Source organism: Prionailurus bengalensis, chromosome C1, assembly GCF_016509475.1.
Source record: "Prionailurus bengalensis isolate Pbe53 chromosome C1, Fcat_Pben_1.1_paternal_pri, whole genome shotgun sequence".
Classification (NCBI taxonomy): Eukaryota; Metazoa; Chordata; class Mammalia; order Carnivora; family Felidae; genus Prionailurus; species Prionailurus bengalensis.
The window spans coordinates 97,504,143-97,520,794 of NC_057345.1; the positions used below are offsets into that span (position 1 = coordinate 97,504,143).

At 38.7% G+C, this 16,652-nt stretch overlaps 1 protein-coding gene and 1 pseudogene across 6 annotated transcripts in view; both read right to left on the reverse strand.

The window, feature by feature from the left end:
* PHTF1 (putative homeodomain transcription factor 1) overlaps positions 1-16,652 on the reverse strand; it is a 91,056-nt gene that overhangs the window by 41,906 nt on the left and 32,498 nt on the right. For 5 of the 6 annotated variants that reach the window (XR_006296712.1, XM_043575882.1, XM_043575881.1 and 2 more), the window contains 6 exons: positions 6,594-6,750; positions 5,230-5,364; positions 2,916-3,075; positions 1,876-2,049; positions 1,681-1,770; positions 457-678 (listed from right to left, as the gene is read on the reverse strand). Coding sequence is in view for 5 of the 6 variants with exons in the window: in XM_043575882.1 (XP_043431817.1) it covers positions 457-678; positions 1,681-1,770; positions 1,876-2,049; positions 2,916-3,075; positions 5,230-5,364; positions 6,594-6,750 (938 nt within the window). In the remaining variant the exon portion in view is untranslated. Of the gene's footprint in view, positions 1-456; positions 679-1,680; positions 1,771-1,875; positions 2,050-2,915; positions 3,076-5,229; positions 5,365-6,593; positions 6,753-16,652 lie in introns of all 6 variants that reach the window. The other variant, XM_043575885.1, reaches the window with a different exon arrangement.
* On the reverse strand, positions 10,988-12,231 carry LOC122480962 (annotated as a pseudogene).

A 16,652-nucleotide genomic window follows, 5' to 3' on the forward strand; every position in this document is an offset into this window, starting at 1 on the left:
TAAGGAATCTCCCAATTCCAGGTTCTCTGATTTTATGATATTAATATAAGACCTAAAATTAAAAGCACCACTTGGTTTATACATTACTAGAGAAGCAAGTAATGCCATTTCTTAGTAATTCACACATAACGCTGCGATGTCGCTGAAAATATGAGGTTGATATACCATTCAAACAACACTCTGCTCACATAAAATGAACATTAAGGATCATTCTAAGGAAAATAATGAGAAAAAGTGTTATGAAGAACAATTCATGTTAGGGCAATTCCAGAGTACCTGCCCCTGAGTTCTAATTCCAACGTCTTCACTTACAAATTATGCTCGATTTCCTCATCTCTACATTAGAGATAATAATAGTATCTACCTCATTCAATTATTGTAAAGCCAAATGAGATAATACGGCCCCTGGCATGTGTAAGTATACAGTAAATATTGGCTACCGTCACCTTTACAGACCTGCTGAAAAACATCTTCTTTGGGATCACGTTTGGTCCCTGAATGGAGGGTGTTCACATGGGCCCCCTCACTGTCACTGGTGACAGATGACCGGCACTCTGGGCCATGCAGCAGGTCGTCCCATAGCATATCCTCAGTCTCTGAGTCATGGCGGGTGCTTTCTGAGTCTCTTCTGGACATGGTCAGGCTTCGAGAGCCACCACTCATGCCAGACCTAGAGCCCTTTAAAGGGAAACAGAAAAACAAAACTATTTTTTCATTCATTTTTAAAAACAATCATATATCTGAAACAAAATTAAAGCAAGTTATCTGTGGTGATGGCTGGCAAGCTCCCGTAAACTTACCCCCAAATATTCACCTGTTCATAAGGCTTCACATAACAATAATACATTTTAAGATATAAATGTTGAACCCTGTGTGACTCTCTAACAAGCAGGGCTGTAAAAGGAATCCCTCTAAGAACTGACTGCCAAATCATAAGGCTGTTTGACTGGAATGCCCTGGATGACAGTGACCTCTGCAAGCCCCTCCGGAGGGCCTACCCTGGAAAGGTGTGGCAGAGCCTTCTGACATTCCCAAAGTGCCCCCTACTCTAAATACGGTGAGCGTGACTGCAGATCTAGTCGTGTCCCGGGGCCTGGCCAACCACGGAAAGGACAGTCAGGCTGAGCAGAGGCTGCGCGGTGCAGCTCGCCTGCAGCATAAACAGAAACACGAATGTTTTCCCACGCCCCCAACTGCCTTGTCAATCAAAATAAAAACCACCTACCACCATCTGCCCCGTCCCCCTCTGAATTATAATATTCCAAATATACAATATCCTATTAGCTGCATGATGAGATTTGCTGCTCGTCTCTCAGGGGTCCTTTCTCAAAAATTTATCTTCATCAGCATCAGTGCCACTTACAAAGGAATGATACTTAAGAATAAACTCTATATTCCAAGTAAATATGAGGGAGCCTTCTTGTCATCTGGGGATTGAGGAAGCTCTTGCCTGCAAAGCATCAGATCATCTATGATACTTTCAAGATCAGAGTCAAAGTGAAACAGAGCTCCTTCTCTTCGTGGGGGTGAGCAGCCAGAGAGGTAGACAGACAACTGACGGCAGGGGAGGCCAGGAAAATAGAACCACTACGTCAGGACAATCAATAAAAAAAGCAGTGGGTAAACTTATCACACTCAGGAATACACCCTGAACAATGAACTCTCAGAAGGATACATTACCTGACTGAAGGCTGCCGATTCAAACTCTGATTCAGCCAGACTATCTGAATCCCGTGCAATGTGACACCACTTGGTGGTGGTTTTCTTTACCTGCCAAAAATCAAGCCAATAAACAGTAGGAAAACATGTCAAATATCCTGTTAGTATTCAGTGATTTAGGAGTTAATGCCTACACTTTTACAAACTAAAAATTACCTGAGTGTTTAGGTGCCTATAAAGTATTGACTTTCTATTCTTAACTTCACAGCCGTTGTCACTTGAGGCCCCTTCCACACTCCGGCGCAACATCATCATCTGTGTCCGGGCTTCACCGTCCTCCTCGCTTGACAGATCATCTGAAATCCCATTACCCAGATGCCTAAAAGCCTCCTACAAAGAGAACAGCAATTTCTCCCCAGGGGACAGCCCAAAATACTCTAGTAAGCGGCATGTGTAAAAACAAAAAAACAGGTAAAAACTAAGAAATGGTAAAGGTAACCCAAAACTGAACAAACTTATATCTTACTTGGTGTCAATAAAGAAAACTCTCTTGGCACTAAGCAGCCTAAACGGTGAGGCAGTATTATGTAGAGAGGTTGGAAGCGCAGGCGTGAGTCTGAATCGGAGCCCTTCGACTTCCTGGCCACATAACCTGAGGCAAGTAACTGAATCTCTGGGGCTCCTTTTCCTCAGAGGAAAAGGGATGATGATAAAAGCACCTATCTCACAGAGCTACCGAAACAATTAGATGACTTACTACACGTAAAGCACTTAGAATAGTGTCTGGTTGCAGTAATGACTCAAACAGATTAGCTATTTTTGTAATTACTAAATGCCACAGTCTAACAAGTGAGAAGATATTTCAAGACTATAAAATGTAGTTTTAGAGATAAAACATCTGTGCTAAAGCTAGAAAATAGCTTCCCAAACCCTACTATATTATCATTGCATCTCTGGAATATGACACAGGAGCCTCTACACACAGATCCGTTGATGAAATCGACCAGCCTACTCCTAAGGCTGGGTCAGTAGCCTATCAAATAACAAGGTCTAGTCCCAGAAATTAAAAGAATAAACTACAGTCTTCGCGTGTTACTCTCCTTTTCATGTCCTGTGGTTTTACATTTCACTTATTTGTTAAGACAAATTACACAAACCTGTTAGTATCTATTTGATACCTCTAGCAGAGTCTAAGAATAGGAACATTTTATGCAGGAAAGAAAAGATTTTGCTATATATATTCATCTAAATCTTACCCTATGGCACTTTTCTCCATCTGAAAATTTTGCTTTCTCTTTTGTTTGCCACATTCTAATCTCTGGTCGACATTGTCTCTTCTTAATGATAGGATGCAGACAACTTGGGTCATTATCAGTTTCAGTTCCTTTGTTACATATTAATTTCACTCTTTTAATCCTAATTTTAGAAAAGGAAAACAAAGATTACTAACATGAACTATCTTTCATGAAATCACTTTCTTCTGAAGAATGTTAATACACCTGACCCTTGAACAACACAGGTTTAAACTACAGGTTCCACTTATTCATGGACTTTTCAAAAAATACAGTACAGTATTATAAATGTATTTTCCTTATCATTTTCTTAATAACATTACTTTTTCTTTACCTTACTTTATTGTAAGAATACAGTATATAATGCATACAACACACACAATATATGCTTATTAACTATGTTATTAGTAAGGCTTCTAGTCAACAGGTACCTTTAACCACAGGCCAACTGTGTGTTATTCTGGAAATCAAGAAAATGCAGAAATCCTATTTTTCAGGCTTCTAGCTTGCCTAAGGGTGTAGGAAGCCAGAATACAGGTATCGCTAGTCACCAAAGACTCATCACAATTAATTTTGAGAGTAAGCCTCCTCTTTTCAGTTTTGCAAGCAGGTAGCTTCAGTCTTCTCCACTTTCCCTCTCAAATACAGTGCCAATGCCTACCCTCACATCACCCGTTTATGCCACTTCCTAGAATGTCTTCCCCTCACCTGTCCCTCAAAGCCCAGCAATTCTTGGCTCTTCATGACTCCTGCTGATTACTTCACCCCTGAATTACTCTGTCTGCTCAACTACATGGCCTTTCATCAGCACGTAATCACTTATAGTATTTTTACATTGCTGTGACTGTATCATACTCGTATCTTCCTATTTAGACAATAAAATCACTGAGAAAGGGGATGCCCAGTGCCCAGCACAATGTTCAACACAAAGAACCCAACACTTCAACTGAAGAGTGTAACCTGTCTTTAGCAAAGTAGGGGAATATACAAGCATCCCCCTGCTTTTCTACAGTCCACATTGTGCCACTTAGCTTTTATGGAAGACTTACATTAACACCTGTAGTGTTAACCAAAAGAAACCTGAGGAGGATTTTTGCTTTTGCGAACAAAGGCGTAAAGTGAAACTAGCACTCAGTATTTGTTTCACCGCGAGCCATTATGGGAGCAGCACGCCTACAAGCTGCCGGCCAGCCGCAAGAGTGGCCCCTGAGGGCCCCGTCCCTGGGAACTACACTCAGCATCTCAGCACCAAGGCGCCAGAGCTTCGAACTGTGTCTGTGAGCATCTGTGCTTCATCTCAATCCACTAGCAAGATGTGTCCTAAGGTATCAGAAAAGCCTAAGAGAGGCTATTTTGGGGGGGGGGGGGAGGTCTGAGAAGGCTCAAAAGTTTTTCTGCAGAAATTAATGGTAATTGCTTCTTCACTTTATTCCATTTTGACCCATGAAAGGTTTCAAAGAACACTCTGCTTTCGGAAAGTGGGGGAAATGTGTACTTCATCTTCAAAAAAAGGAACCGCAAGGGGCATCTGGATGGCTCAGTCAGTTAAGTGTCCGATTTTGGCTCAGGTCATGATCTCATGGTCCATGAGTTCGAGCCCTGCATCGGGCTCAGTGCTGACAGCTCAGAGCCTGGAAGCTGCTTCGGATTCTGTGTCTCCCTCTCTGCCCTTCCCCTACCCACACTGTGTGTGTGTCTCTCTCTGAAAGATAAATAAACATTTAAAAAAAAAAAAAAGGAACTGCAAAAGAACTTTGTTTTTGAGTCATAATCATTAATATATGACAAAATAGTATTTCTTCAAGTCATACTAATGTTGTCCTGACCTGCAAAATCATGAAGAAGATAGAATATGTTTTGGATCCACTTCTCTTTCTGTCCTATAGCCCATCAACACCAGCCTCCTGCATCCCATTTCTAAAGAGGTATCAGCTTCCACACTGAAAAATAGCTGATCTTTTTAAAATTCTTTTTTTCCCCTCAAGCTGTCAGCTGATACGGCTTAAAATATTTACCCTTTCCAAGTATTTATATTTCTATAATCTTGTGGTCTATAATTCTGTTAAAAATCAAACAGAATGAACTTTTATGGTAGAATACTGGACTTATGGGTAACATGACAGTGGGGACACCTGGAGTAAACAAATCCTTCCAGAATCCTTAAAAATCATACCACAATTATAATATGCTTACACTATACTCCCAATCAGATAATATACTATGTTAACACTAATGTGAATACAAAATCAAATAAAAATTCCAACATAAGCCTTCTCACCTGTTGCCAAAGAGACTGTCCCAAAATCCACCAATAAAGGGTATAGATTCCAAAGTTTCTACTCCTCTGACTTTATCAGAGGAGTTATTTCCATTTTCTCGGCTCCCGTCACCATTTACAGTTTTTCGTAATTTTCTACAAAAAAAAAAAAAAAAGGTATTTCAACAACTTCAGATTATTCAAGAACTTGTATGTTTCTACCCAAAATATCCCTACAGAAAATGATAGCAATGGGTTACTACCTGAAATTAAGTATAGTGAACTTCTTGTAATGAGGATAAAATCATGCAAGAATGTTTCTGACTTAAGGGCAAAACCAGGTTCCAAACCAAAGTCCTATGCTATCATTTTGTTTAATATTTAACGAAATTGAACTGATATCAAAAATATTACTAGAAAAAAATTTTTCACGTGTATGACCAAGAGTCTTTCCATGTACATTCAACACCACTAGCACAAAGAACAATGCCTTTAAATATGGATGTCAGAAATCTATCCATCTGACACATTTAATCAGAGAACACAAAATAACAGCAATTGATCACTTTGTATTGATACCCTAAGCAGTTAAAATACATATCTAAATCACCAAGATACACCACGAGATTTCCTTAGAAATCATTAATTGCAAGGAATCCTCTCTTTGAAAACAAAAATGGCTTGAAAATAACATTCAAAAATAAGAATAAATATGTTCAAATTCATTGCACCAAATGAAAAAAAAAATCTTATTTGGTAATTGCTTAGGAAAACAAAAATTTACAGATATTCTGAGAAAAGATAATGTAACTTTTGGAAGGTAATATACCTAACATTTACCTTAAAAGCCTTTATAACAGTTCCAAAACTCACAGATGGCATATAACCAATAAAAACAAAGTGAATTCAATGTATAGAAAAGAGAAATTAATCTCTGTTAAAAGGTTAGAGCACTTAGAAATCCATTCTTTACATACAACTGGAAAAAAGTACAAATTTTACTAGCACTAGCCCAATGTACTAACATCCTTGTTTACATAGTGAATTTTCGCCAAATTTTGATTGAGACTGAATGTCAAAAATTGTTTTTTCAAAATCACTGAAGTAAATTTTAAGAGTATACCTATTGCAGTATCAAATTTTTCCTTTTAAACAACTTTACTGAATGACAAAATCCCACCTGGGATTAAATAGGTCATGACAAGGTTTCTTAGCATCTGGAAGAAGAACGAAAAGAAAAGCATTCTTTTTTTTTTTTAAGCCAAAAAATAATTTAAAAAAAATTGTAAACCAGAAGATTTTTTATTAATTTCATCAAAGATTTTCTAAGTCTGTTCAATGCCTCTCTCAGAAAACACAACTACAAGTGCAATTTCTTATCTTACCTTCTTCTCCGATTTCCATTGTTTCCCGATGGCCTTGTTATCTGAGTAGACACAATTTGACAGTGGACAGTTCCCATGAGTAACATAAGGCACAAGGGTCCAAGTACTTCGCTTACATTCACAATAGGCATCATAAAATATAACACGAGTGCTATAACTGAAAAGAAGAGGTTTCAAAATGTAAAACATCACGGCTCATTCTTTATGCCTAATCTTAGCAATTGTACAAACTATTGCTACAAAAATCTGCCAATTTAATTTTTTTGTTTTTGTAAATTTACATCCAAGTTAGTTAACATATAGGGTAATAATGATTTCAGGAATAGAATTTAGTGATTCATCTCTTACATGTAAACACCCAGTGCTCATCCCAACAAGTGTCCTCCTTAATGCCCCTTGCCCATTTAGCCCATCCCCCTACCCGACACCCCACCAGCTATCCTCAGTTTGTTCTCTGTATTTAAGAGTCTCTTATTTGTCTCCCTCTCTGTTTTTATATGTTTGCTTCTCTTCCTTTATGTTCATCTGTTTTGTATCTTAAATTCCATGAGTGAAGTCATATGATATTTATCTTTCTCTGACTTACTTCACTTAGCATAATACACTCTAGTTCCATCCATGTTATTGCAGATGGCAAGATTTCATTCTTTTTGATCACTGAGTAATATTTGATTGTGTGTATATACACATATATATACATACACACACCCCACATCTTCTTTATCCATTCATCAGTCGATGGATATGTGGGCTCTTTCCATACTTTGGCTATTGTCAATAGTGCTAATATTGGGGTGCATGTGCCCCCTTTGAATCAGCACTCCTATATCCCTTGGATAAATACCTAGTAGTGCAATTGCTGGGTCATAGGGTAGTTTTATTTTTAATTTTTTGAGGAACCTCCATACTCTTTTACAGAGTGGCTGCACCAGTTTGCATTCCCACCAGCAGTGCAAAAGAGTTCCTCTTTCTCCACATCCACACCAACATCTGTTGTTGCCTAAGTTGTTAATTTTAGCCACTCTGACTGGTGTGAGGTGGTATCTCAGTGTGGTTTTGATTTGTACTTCCCTGATGGTGAGTGATGTGGAACATTTTTTCATGTGTCTGTCAGCCATCCGGATGCCTTCTTTGGAAAAGCATCTATTCATGTCTTCATTTCTTCACTGGATTATTTGGTTTCTGGGTGTTGAGTTTGATTAGTTCTTAATAGATTATGGATACTAACCCTTTATCTGATATTTCATTTGCAACTATCTTCTCCATTCCATTGGTTGCCTTTTAGTTTTGCTGATTGTTTCCTTTCCTGTCCAGAAGCTTTTTATCTTGATGAGGTCCCAATAGTTCATTTTTGCTTTTGTTTCCCTTGGCTCTGGACACATGTCAAGTAAGAAGTTACTGTGGCTGAAGTCAAAGAGCCTGTTGTCTGTTTTTTCCTCTAGGATTTTGATGGCTTCCTGTCTTACGTTTAGGTCTTTCATTCATTTTGAATTTATTTATGTGTATGGTGTAAGAAAGTGGTCCAGTTTCATTCTTCTGCACAAAGAGCTTTCATGCTGTCCAGTTTTCCCAGTGCCATTTGCTGAAGAGACTGTCTTTTTCCATTGTATATGCTTTCTACCTTTGTCATGGATTGGTTCACCATATAAATATGGGTCTGTTTCTGGGCTATTTACCTGTTCCCTTGATCTATGTGTCTGTTTTTGTACCAGTACCATACTGTCTTGATGATTATAGCTTTGTAATACAGCTTGAAGTCCAGAATTGTGATGCCTCCAGCTTTGGTTTTCTTTTTCAGGATTGCTTTGGCTATTTGGGGTCTTTTCTGGTGCCATACAAATTTTAGGATTGTTTTAGCTCTGTGAAGAATGCTCATGTTATTTTGATAGGAATTGAATTGAATATGTAGATTGCTTTGGGCAATATTGACATTTTAGCAACATTTGTTCTTCCAATACATGAGCATGGAATGTTTTTCCATTGTGTGTGTGTGTGGGGGGGGGGGTTCTTCAATTTCTTTCATAAGCTTTCTATAGTTTTCAGTGTTTTCACCTCTTTGATTAGGTTTATTCTTATATATTTTATGGGTTTTGGTGCAATTGTAAATGGGATCAATTCTTGCATTTCTCCTTCTGCTGTTTCATTATTAGTGTATAGAAATGCAACCTATTTCTGTACACTGATTTTATATCCTGTGACTTTGAATTCATGGATCAGTTCTAGCAGTTTTTTGGTGGAGTCTTTTGGGTTTTCCACATAGATGATCATGTCATCTCTGAAGAGTGACAGTTTGACTTCCTCCTTGCTGATTTAGATGCCTTTTATTTCTTTGTGTTGTCTAATTGCTGAGGCTAGGACTTCCAGCACTATGTTGAATAACAGTGGCAACAGTGGACATCCGTGTCTCTTTCCTGACCTTAGGGGGAAAAGTCTCAGTTTTTCCCCATTAAAGATGATATTAGTGGTGGGTCTGTCGTATATGGCTTTTATGATCTTGAGGTCTGATCCTTCTATCCCTACTTTCTTGAGGGTTTTTATCAAGAAAGGATGCTATATTTTGTTAAATGCTTTCTCTGCATCTATTGAGAGGATCATGTGGTTCTTATCCTTTCTGGTATTAATGTGATATATCACAGTGATTGACTTGCAGATATTGAACTAGCCCTGCATCCCAGGAATAAATCCCACTTGATCGTGGTGAATAATTCTTTTAATGTGTTGTTGGATCTGGTTGGCTAGTATCTTGTTCAGAATTTTTGCATCCATGTTCATTAGAGAAATTGGTCTATAGTTCTCCTTTTTAGTGGGGTCTTTGTTTTCAGAATCCAGGTAATGCTGACCTCATAGAATGAGTTTGGAAGATTCCCTTCCATTTCTATTTTTTGGAATAGTTTCAGAAGAATAGGCGTTAACTCTTCTTTAAATGTTTGGTAGAATTTCCCTGGAAAGCCATCCAGCCTTGGACTCTTGTTTGTTGGGAGATTTTTGATTACTGAATCAATTTCTTTACTGGTTATGGCTCTGTTCAAATTTTCTATTTCTTCCTGTTTCAGTTTTGGTAGTTTATGTTTCTAGGAATTTGTCCATTTCTTCCAGATTCCCCAAATTATTGGCATATAATTGCTCATAATATTCTCTTATTATTGTTTGTATTTCTGCAGGGTTGGCTGTGAGCCCTCCTCTCTCATATTTATTATTTCCCATTTCTGCTGGTTTTGGGCTCTCTTTGCTGTTCTTTTTCCAGCTCTTTAAGGTGTAAGGTTAGGTTGTTATTTGAGACCTTTCTTCCTTCTTTAGGAAGGTCTGGATTGCTGTATACTTCCCTCTTATGACTGCCTTTGCTGCATCCCAGAGGTTTTGGTCTGTCGTGTTTTCATTTTCAATGGCTTCCATGTATTTTTTTCATCTTCTCTTTAATTTCTTGGTTAACCCATTTATTCTTTAGTAGTATGTTCCTTAATCTCCAAGTATTCATGGTCTTTCCAAGTTTTTTCCTGTGATAGATTTCGAGTTTCATAGTGTTGTGGTAGGAAAATATGCAAGGTATGATCTCAATCTTTTTGTAGTTGCCGAGGGCCGATTTGTATCCCCCTATGTGATCTAGTCTGGAGAATTTTCCATGTGCACTAGAGAAGGATGTGTATTCTGCTGCTTTAGGATGAAATGTTCTGAATATATGTTAAGTCCATCCAGTCCAATGTATCATTCAAAGCCATTGATTCCTTGTTGATTTTCTGCTTAGATGGTCTGTCCATTGCTGTAAATGGGGTGTTGAAGTCCCCTACTATCATGGTGTTATTATTAATGAGTTTATGTTTGTGATTGATTTATATATTTGGGTGCTTTCTTGTTGAGGACATAAATATTTACAATTGTTAGATCTTCTTAGTGGATAGACCCCTTAATTTTGATATAATGCCCTTCTTCATCTCTTATTGCAGTCTTTATTTTAAAATCTAGTTCGTCTGATATAAGTATGGTTACTCTGGCTTTCTTTTGGCGACCATTAGCATGATAGATGGTTCTCTATCCCCTACTTTCAATCTGTAGATATCTTTAGGTCTAAAATGGGTCTCTTGTAAGCAGCATACAGATGGGGCTTGTTTTCTTACCCATCCTGATACCCTATGTCTTTTGATTGGAGCATTTAGTCCATTGACATTTAGAGTGAGTACTGAAAGATGAATTTAGTGCTATTGTGTTGCCTGTAGAATTGGAGTTTCTGGTAATGTTCTCTGGTCCTTTCTAATCTTTGTTGCTTTTGGTCTTTTTTGTTTTGTTTCATCTTTTCTCCACTCAAAGAGTCCAACTTAAAATTTCTTGCAGGGATGGTTTAGTGCTCACAAACTCCTTTAGTTTTTGTTTGTCTGAGAAACTCTTTATCTCTCCTTCCATTTTGAATGACAGCCTTGCTGGATAAAGAACTCTTGGCTGCATATTTTTCTGATTCAGCACGCTGAATATATCCTGCCACTCCTTTCTGGCCCGCAGAGTTTCTGTGGTCAGGTCTGCTGCGAACCTGATCTGTCTTCCCTTCTTCTTCTTTCCCTTGCTGCTTGTATTCAATATTTATGAGCACTATACATTTCTGGAACAAGGTGGATATTAAATCAAACAAACATGAAGCAAACAGTAAGCACTTACTATGTGCTAGGGAAGGAGGGAAGGAGGGAAGGAGGGAAGGAGGGAAGGAAGGAAGGAAGGAAGGAAGGAAGGAAGGACGGACGGACAGTCCCTGCCCTTATGGAGTTCAGGGTCTAGTTGAAGCAAACAATCATAAATACAATGGCAAAGCACCAGTGAGGCATTATGGAAGAAGGGGCTGGTTCTGCCTGATGAATGCAGGAGCAGGCTTTACAGAGGTGGAGACAACAGAGCTGGGCGTTGGAGGAGTAGGAGTCCACCAGATAGAGAGGAAGGGGGAAGCACATGCCATGGTGAAGTATTAGGAGTAGTCCAGCACAGCTAGAGCATAAAGGCGACACAATATACAATTTATTTTGATTGAGAGAATCATTCCACAGTCTCTGTTCATTCTTCTGTAATTTACCAGGCATCATCTTTCCAGTTCTGAAGTCAAAACTGCAGAGGTCAACAATATTTCCCAGGTACCTTGCCAACCGAGGTTTGCTTCTGAACTTCTTACCACTTGGACTGAACTAGTTGACATCAATCTTGCTGGCACTGAGTCCAGATTTTCGGATCACTTCCTCCTTCTTCCATGGGGTGGGGGGGAGGGCCGGGCAGTCCATCCTCTTCCTGCTCTCTGTGGCCCAGGGTCCCCTGGGCCCCAGCCCCACGCTCCCCAACAGGAAAGGAACCGGCTTTTGCTGGGGGGCACTGCCAAGGCTGTCGCTGCCACTCAGGGGACACCGCAGCCCCAGCCACAGTTGCCACCCTAAGAGCCTTCCCTGCACACGCCGCTCACCGGGGACAGAGTGAGCGTGTTGCCCTGGCCCTCCTGCTCTGTGGTGGAGTCACCACCAGGACCGCTGCCGCCCACCCCATGCTCTCCGCCCCCCCTGCTCCAGGTGGCAGCCAAAAACCTATCAATTTTAAAAGTACAAGGTAAAAGCACATAACTTCCGACAATACGATCCACCAACACATCAGCTGAGTGAAAACCTGAAGTCTCAGGTCACAGAGAAAGAGAATGATGTGTTTGAAGGATTTGCCTTTCTGACAATAATCTGGATATTTCAAAAGGCTTTCTACCAAGAAGTAGCTAGATGCTGTGTGACACATACCTTATGAAGTGCTGTTCTGCTCTGAGGATCAGTATTTTCTAATAATTTCCCACAATTATACAGGTAGCAATTAGCAAAGCTGGGATCTGAACCCAGCCAACTGGGCTCAAGTCCTTACTCTTAATTACTATGCTATGAACTGCTCTATGCAATATGAACTGTCCAAAGAAACAGATGGTGAAAGAAACAGAAAAATATCAAAAACTACACCCAAAATATTCCAGATACAATTTAATAGGTGAGTTCTTTCAGACTTTCATGTAAAATAATTCTTAGATGCGCCTATGTGGCTTAGTCAGTTGAGCATCCCACTCATGATTTTGACTCGGGTCACGATCCCAGGGTCATGAGATCAAGTCCCACATCGGCTCTGTGCTGAGCATGGAGCCTGCTTAAGATATTCTCTCTCTCTCTCTCTCTCTCTCTCTCTCTCTCTCTCTCTCTTCCTCCCTCCCTCCACCCCTCTCCCCCCTTGTGCATGCTTTCTCTCTCTCTCTCTCTCTCTCTCTCTCTCTCTCTCTCTCAAATAAAAAAATAATTAATTAAAATAGAGCACCAGGGTAGGTCAGTCAGCTAAGTGTCTGACTCTTGATTTTGGCTCAGGTCACGATCTCATGGTTTGTGAGTTTGAGCCCCACCATCAGGCTCTATGTGTACAGTGCATAGTCTGCTTGGGATTCTCTGTCTCCCTCTCTGTCTCTGCCCCTCCTCTGCTCACGCTCTCTCTCACTCCCTTTCTCAAAAATAAATAAATAAACATTAAAAAAAAAAAAAGATAATTCTTGTGCTATATAAACTATTCCTATGTGGAGAAAAAGCTACCAAATTCATTTCATGCTCCAACAGCCTATCACCCAAACATAAAAATGACAGCACCAAAACAATAAACTACAGATCTTGCTGGCTTATGAATATGGATATAAATTTACTACTAAAAAGCAGGCACCATGAATGAAGGGATTTTTTTGTCTCTTGGGTTCACTGCTATAGCTAGATCAGTATGCAGCACATAAGAGGCACTTATTATCTGTTGAATGAATAACTGAAATACTATCAAAGTAAATTTGACAATAAAACAAAGAATAATTCACCAAGACCATGCAGGGTTTATGCTGGAGCAAAAAAATGTATCTCAGAGCCCAGACAGAACACTACTTGTGCACACATCGTAGGCACTTACATGTTTGTTTACTGAACTGATTTAATCCAATAATTTAATAACATAATTTGGGTTATATATATATACAAATCATCTCAACTGACAATTATGTAAAAGGCCTTTGTCCCTGATTCCTGGGAGGTAACCTCTAAATCCCTGGAATTTTTCAAGTGATGGAAGTACCTTGGTTATTCACAGTGGGCCCCTTGGACCATACCTGATAGTTTACGCCAATGAGGTGACTGCAGATGGGGTAGCCATGCCAGAAAGACCAACCATGTGACTAGAGGGTTGAGGCTCTGAGGCACGTTGTATCAGCCTGACCTCTGGGAAGGGGTGGGGAGGGAACAAAGGCTGAAGACTGAGTTGGCCACTTGATCAATTACTCAATCAGTTATACCTACATAATAAATCCCCAATAAAAATTATGGATACCAAAGCTTGGGTGAGCATCCCTGATCGACACTAGTCTGTCAGCTTTGCTACCCATCATGGCAGAATGGGTACCATAACCCTGAGGAAAACTTCCTGTTTTGAGTCCTCTCACACTATGCATCTCTTCTAATTTGTATAATAATATACTCTTAATATTACAAAACTGTAATTGTAAGTATAACACCTTCCTGAGTTCTGGGAGTGAATTATCAAACATGCAGGAATGAGTGGGGGACCCTCAAAACTGTAGCCCGGGGGTCAGAAGTTAGGGTAGCACTGGGGACTCCCAAAGTGAGGCTGGTGTCTGAGGTGAGGACAGTCTTGTGAAGGACTGTACCTTTAACCACTGAGTTTGGCCAATTCCTATAGTGAAAAAGCATTCCACAAAAATTAACATTTGTTCCTGATTTGTAATTAACCTTAAATGCCAATCTCTTCTGAAATTACAGGAATATAAAAATATGTCCCTTATATACTAAAGAGTAAGTGAACACACATCATACTAATGAAGACATTCTGAATCAAGACCAAAACAAGGATGACCATTCTTACTGTTATCACCTAAACGCTGCTCTGAAAATGTTGACTAATTCAATAATAGTAAATTAAATGCATGCAAAATGAGACCAGATTTTCATTATTTGCCAAAAACATGGTTGTATAATAAGAAAATCTGAGAGGAGCACTGAAAAACTGTTCAAATTAATGAGCGGTTAATAAAGAGGCCGGTTATAACAATTTTAAACCTAAATAGCCTTCAAATGTAACAGCACTAACCAGTTGAAATTTATAAAATAAAAAGTATCATATCTGCAGCAGCAAAAACAAAAATAAACACATAAATATTTTACTTTAATGTAGAAGTACCCAGTGTCCATTGATGGTGAATATTTAAATGAAATATGGGATGTACACACAATGGATTCTTACTTACCCTTCAAAAGGAAGGAAATACATGTGCTACATATGGATGAACCTTGAAAACATTATGCTAAGTGAAATAAGCCAGGCTCAAGAGGACAAATACTGCAATGTTCTACTTACATGAGGTACCGAGACTACTCCAGGTAGTCACAGAGGAACTGTAAAAGTAGAGTTCAGAGAGAAAGTAGAATGGTTGCCCGGAGCCCAAGAGGGGAGGAATTGGGGAATTATTGTTCTATGTCTCAGTTTGGAAAGATGAAAAAAGTTCTGGAGATGGACGGCAGTGACGGTTGCCTAACAATGTAAATGGACTTAATGCCACCGACTGTATATGTAAAAACGGTGAAGATGGTAAAGTATATGTTATATATATTTTACTGGATTAAAAAATCTTCCCAAAAAACTTTAGGAAGGGGCGCCTGGGTGGCTCAGTTGGTTAAGCGGCCGACTTCGGCTCAGGTCACGATCTCGCGGTCCGTGAGTTAGAGCCCCGCGTCGGGCTCTGTGCTGACGGCTCAGAGCCTGGAGCCTGTTTCCGATTCTGTGTCTCCCTCTCTCTCTGACCCTCCCCCGTTCATGCTCTGTCTCTCTCTGTCTCAAAAACAAATAAACGTTAAAAAAAAATAAATAAAAAAAAAACTTTAGGAAGATCTAAGAACTAAAAATCCTACAAAGCTTTAATAAATAGAGATGTAACAGAAGACTTGATTAAAAGGTGAAATATATCAATTTTCTCCCCATTCCCCCTAAATATATCAAAATCTTCATGGGAAGGGGGAAGTTACAGTCTAATTCCAAATTAGTTTTTCGTTTTGATTAGGATAAAATAATTCTAAATTATTTGGAAAAAGCAAGTAAAAACATCTGAGAAATGCTGAAAAGGAATACTATTCAATGTTACTACATATTAAACAACGATAATAATTAAAGAAATGTGGTACAGATACGAGAATAACCAGATAAGCTGATGGGGCAGAATATGTAGTTTAGAAATAGACCATGGCATATATGAAAATTAATATATATATAATTTAAATTCTTCAATAACTAACATGTGGAAAAACATTTACAAGTTCATTTTTACAAGCAACCAAAAAAATGCAAACTATATGAGTAACACACAATTTTCTTTGTACATTCAATTAGGCAACATTTTTTTAAATTATAAAATAATGACAGATTGTGCTAAGACAGGCACTCTCATCCACTACTTTCCAAAAAGAAGTGTGCCCCCAGCAATTTCATTTTATGTACTAAAAGCCTTAAAATGTTTACATTCTTCAATCTCTTAATTCTATTTCAGAGAATAAATTCTAAGGAAATAATATAAAATATGGAAAATTTTGTTCATGATGGCATTATTAATAGGGATAAAAACCCAGGAATAATCTAAATGTTCATAATATGGAAACAGTTATTTAAATTATGATACTTTTATATAATGGAATACTAAGTAGCTATAAAAAGTATTTATGGTAAATCCATATGAGAGACTCACATAGACATGAAAATGATCATTTTAAATGACAGTGTATTCGTATGATGGAATATTACGCAGCCATTAAAATGACAGCTATTTATTTACAATTAAATAAAATTAAAATTCAGTTCCTCAGTCACACTAACCACATTGCGAGTACTCACAAAAACCACACATGACTAACAGCTACTGCACTGGGTAGTGAGACATAGAACACTTCTAGCATCATCGAAATTCTATTGGACAGCATTGTTACAACTTTAGAAAACTGAACTTACAGATCTATAAATTCATAGATTTATCTTTCCCACTAT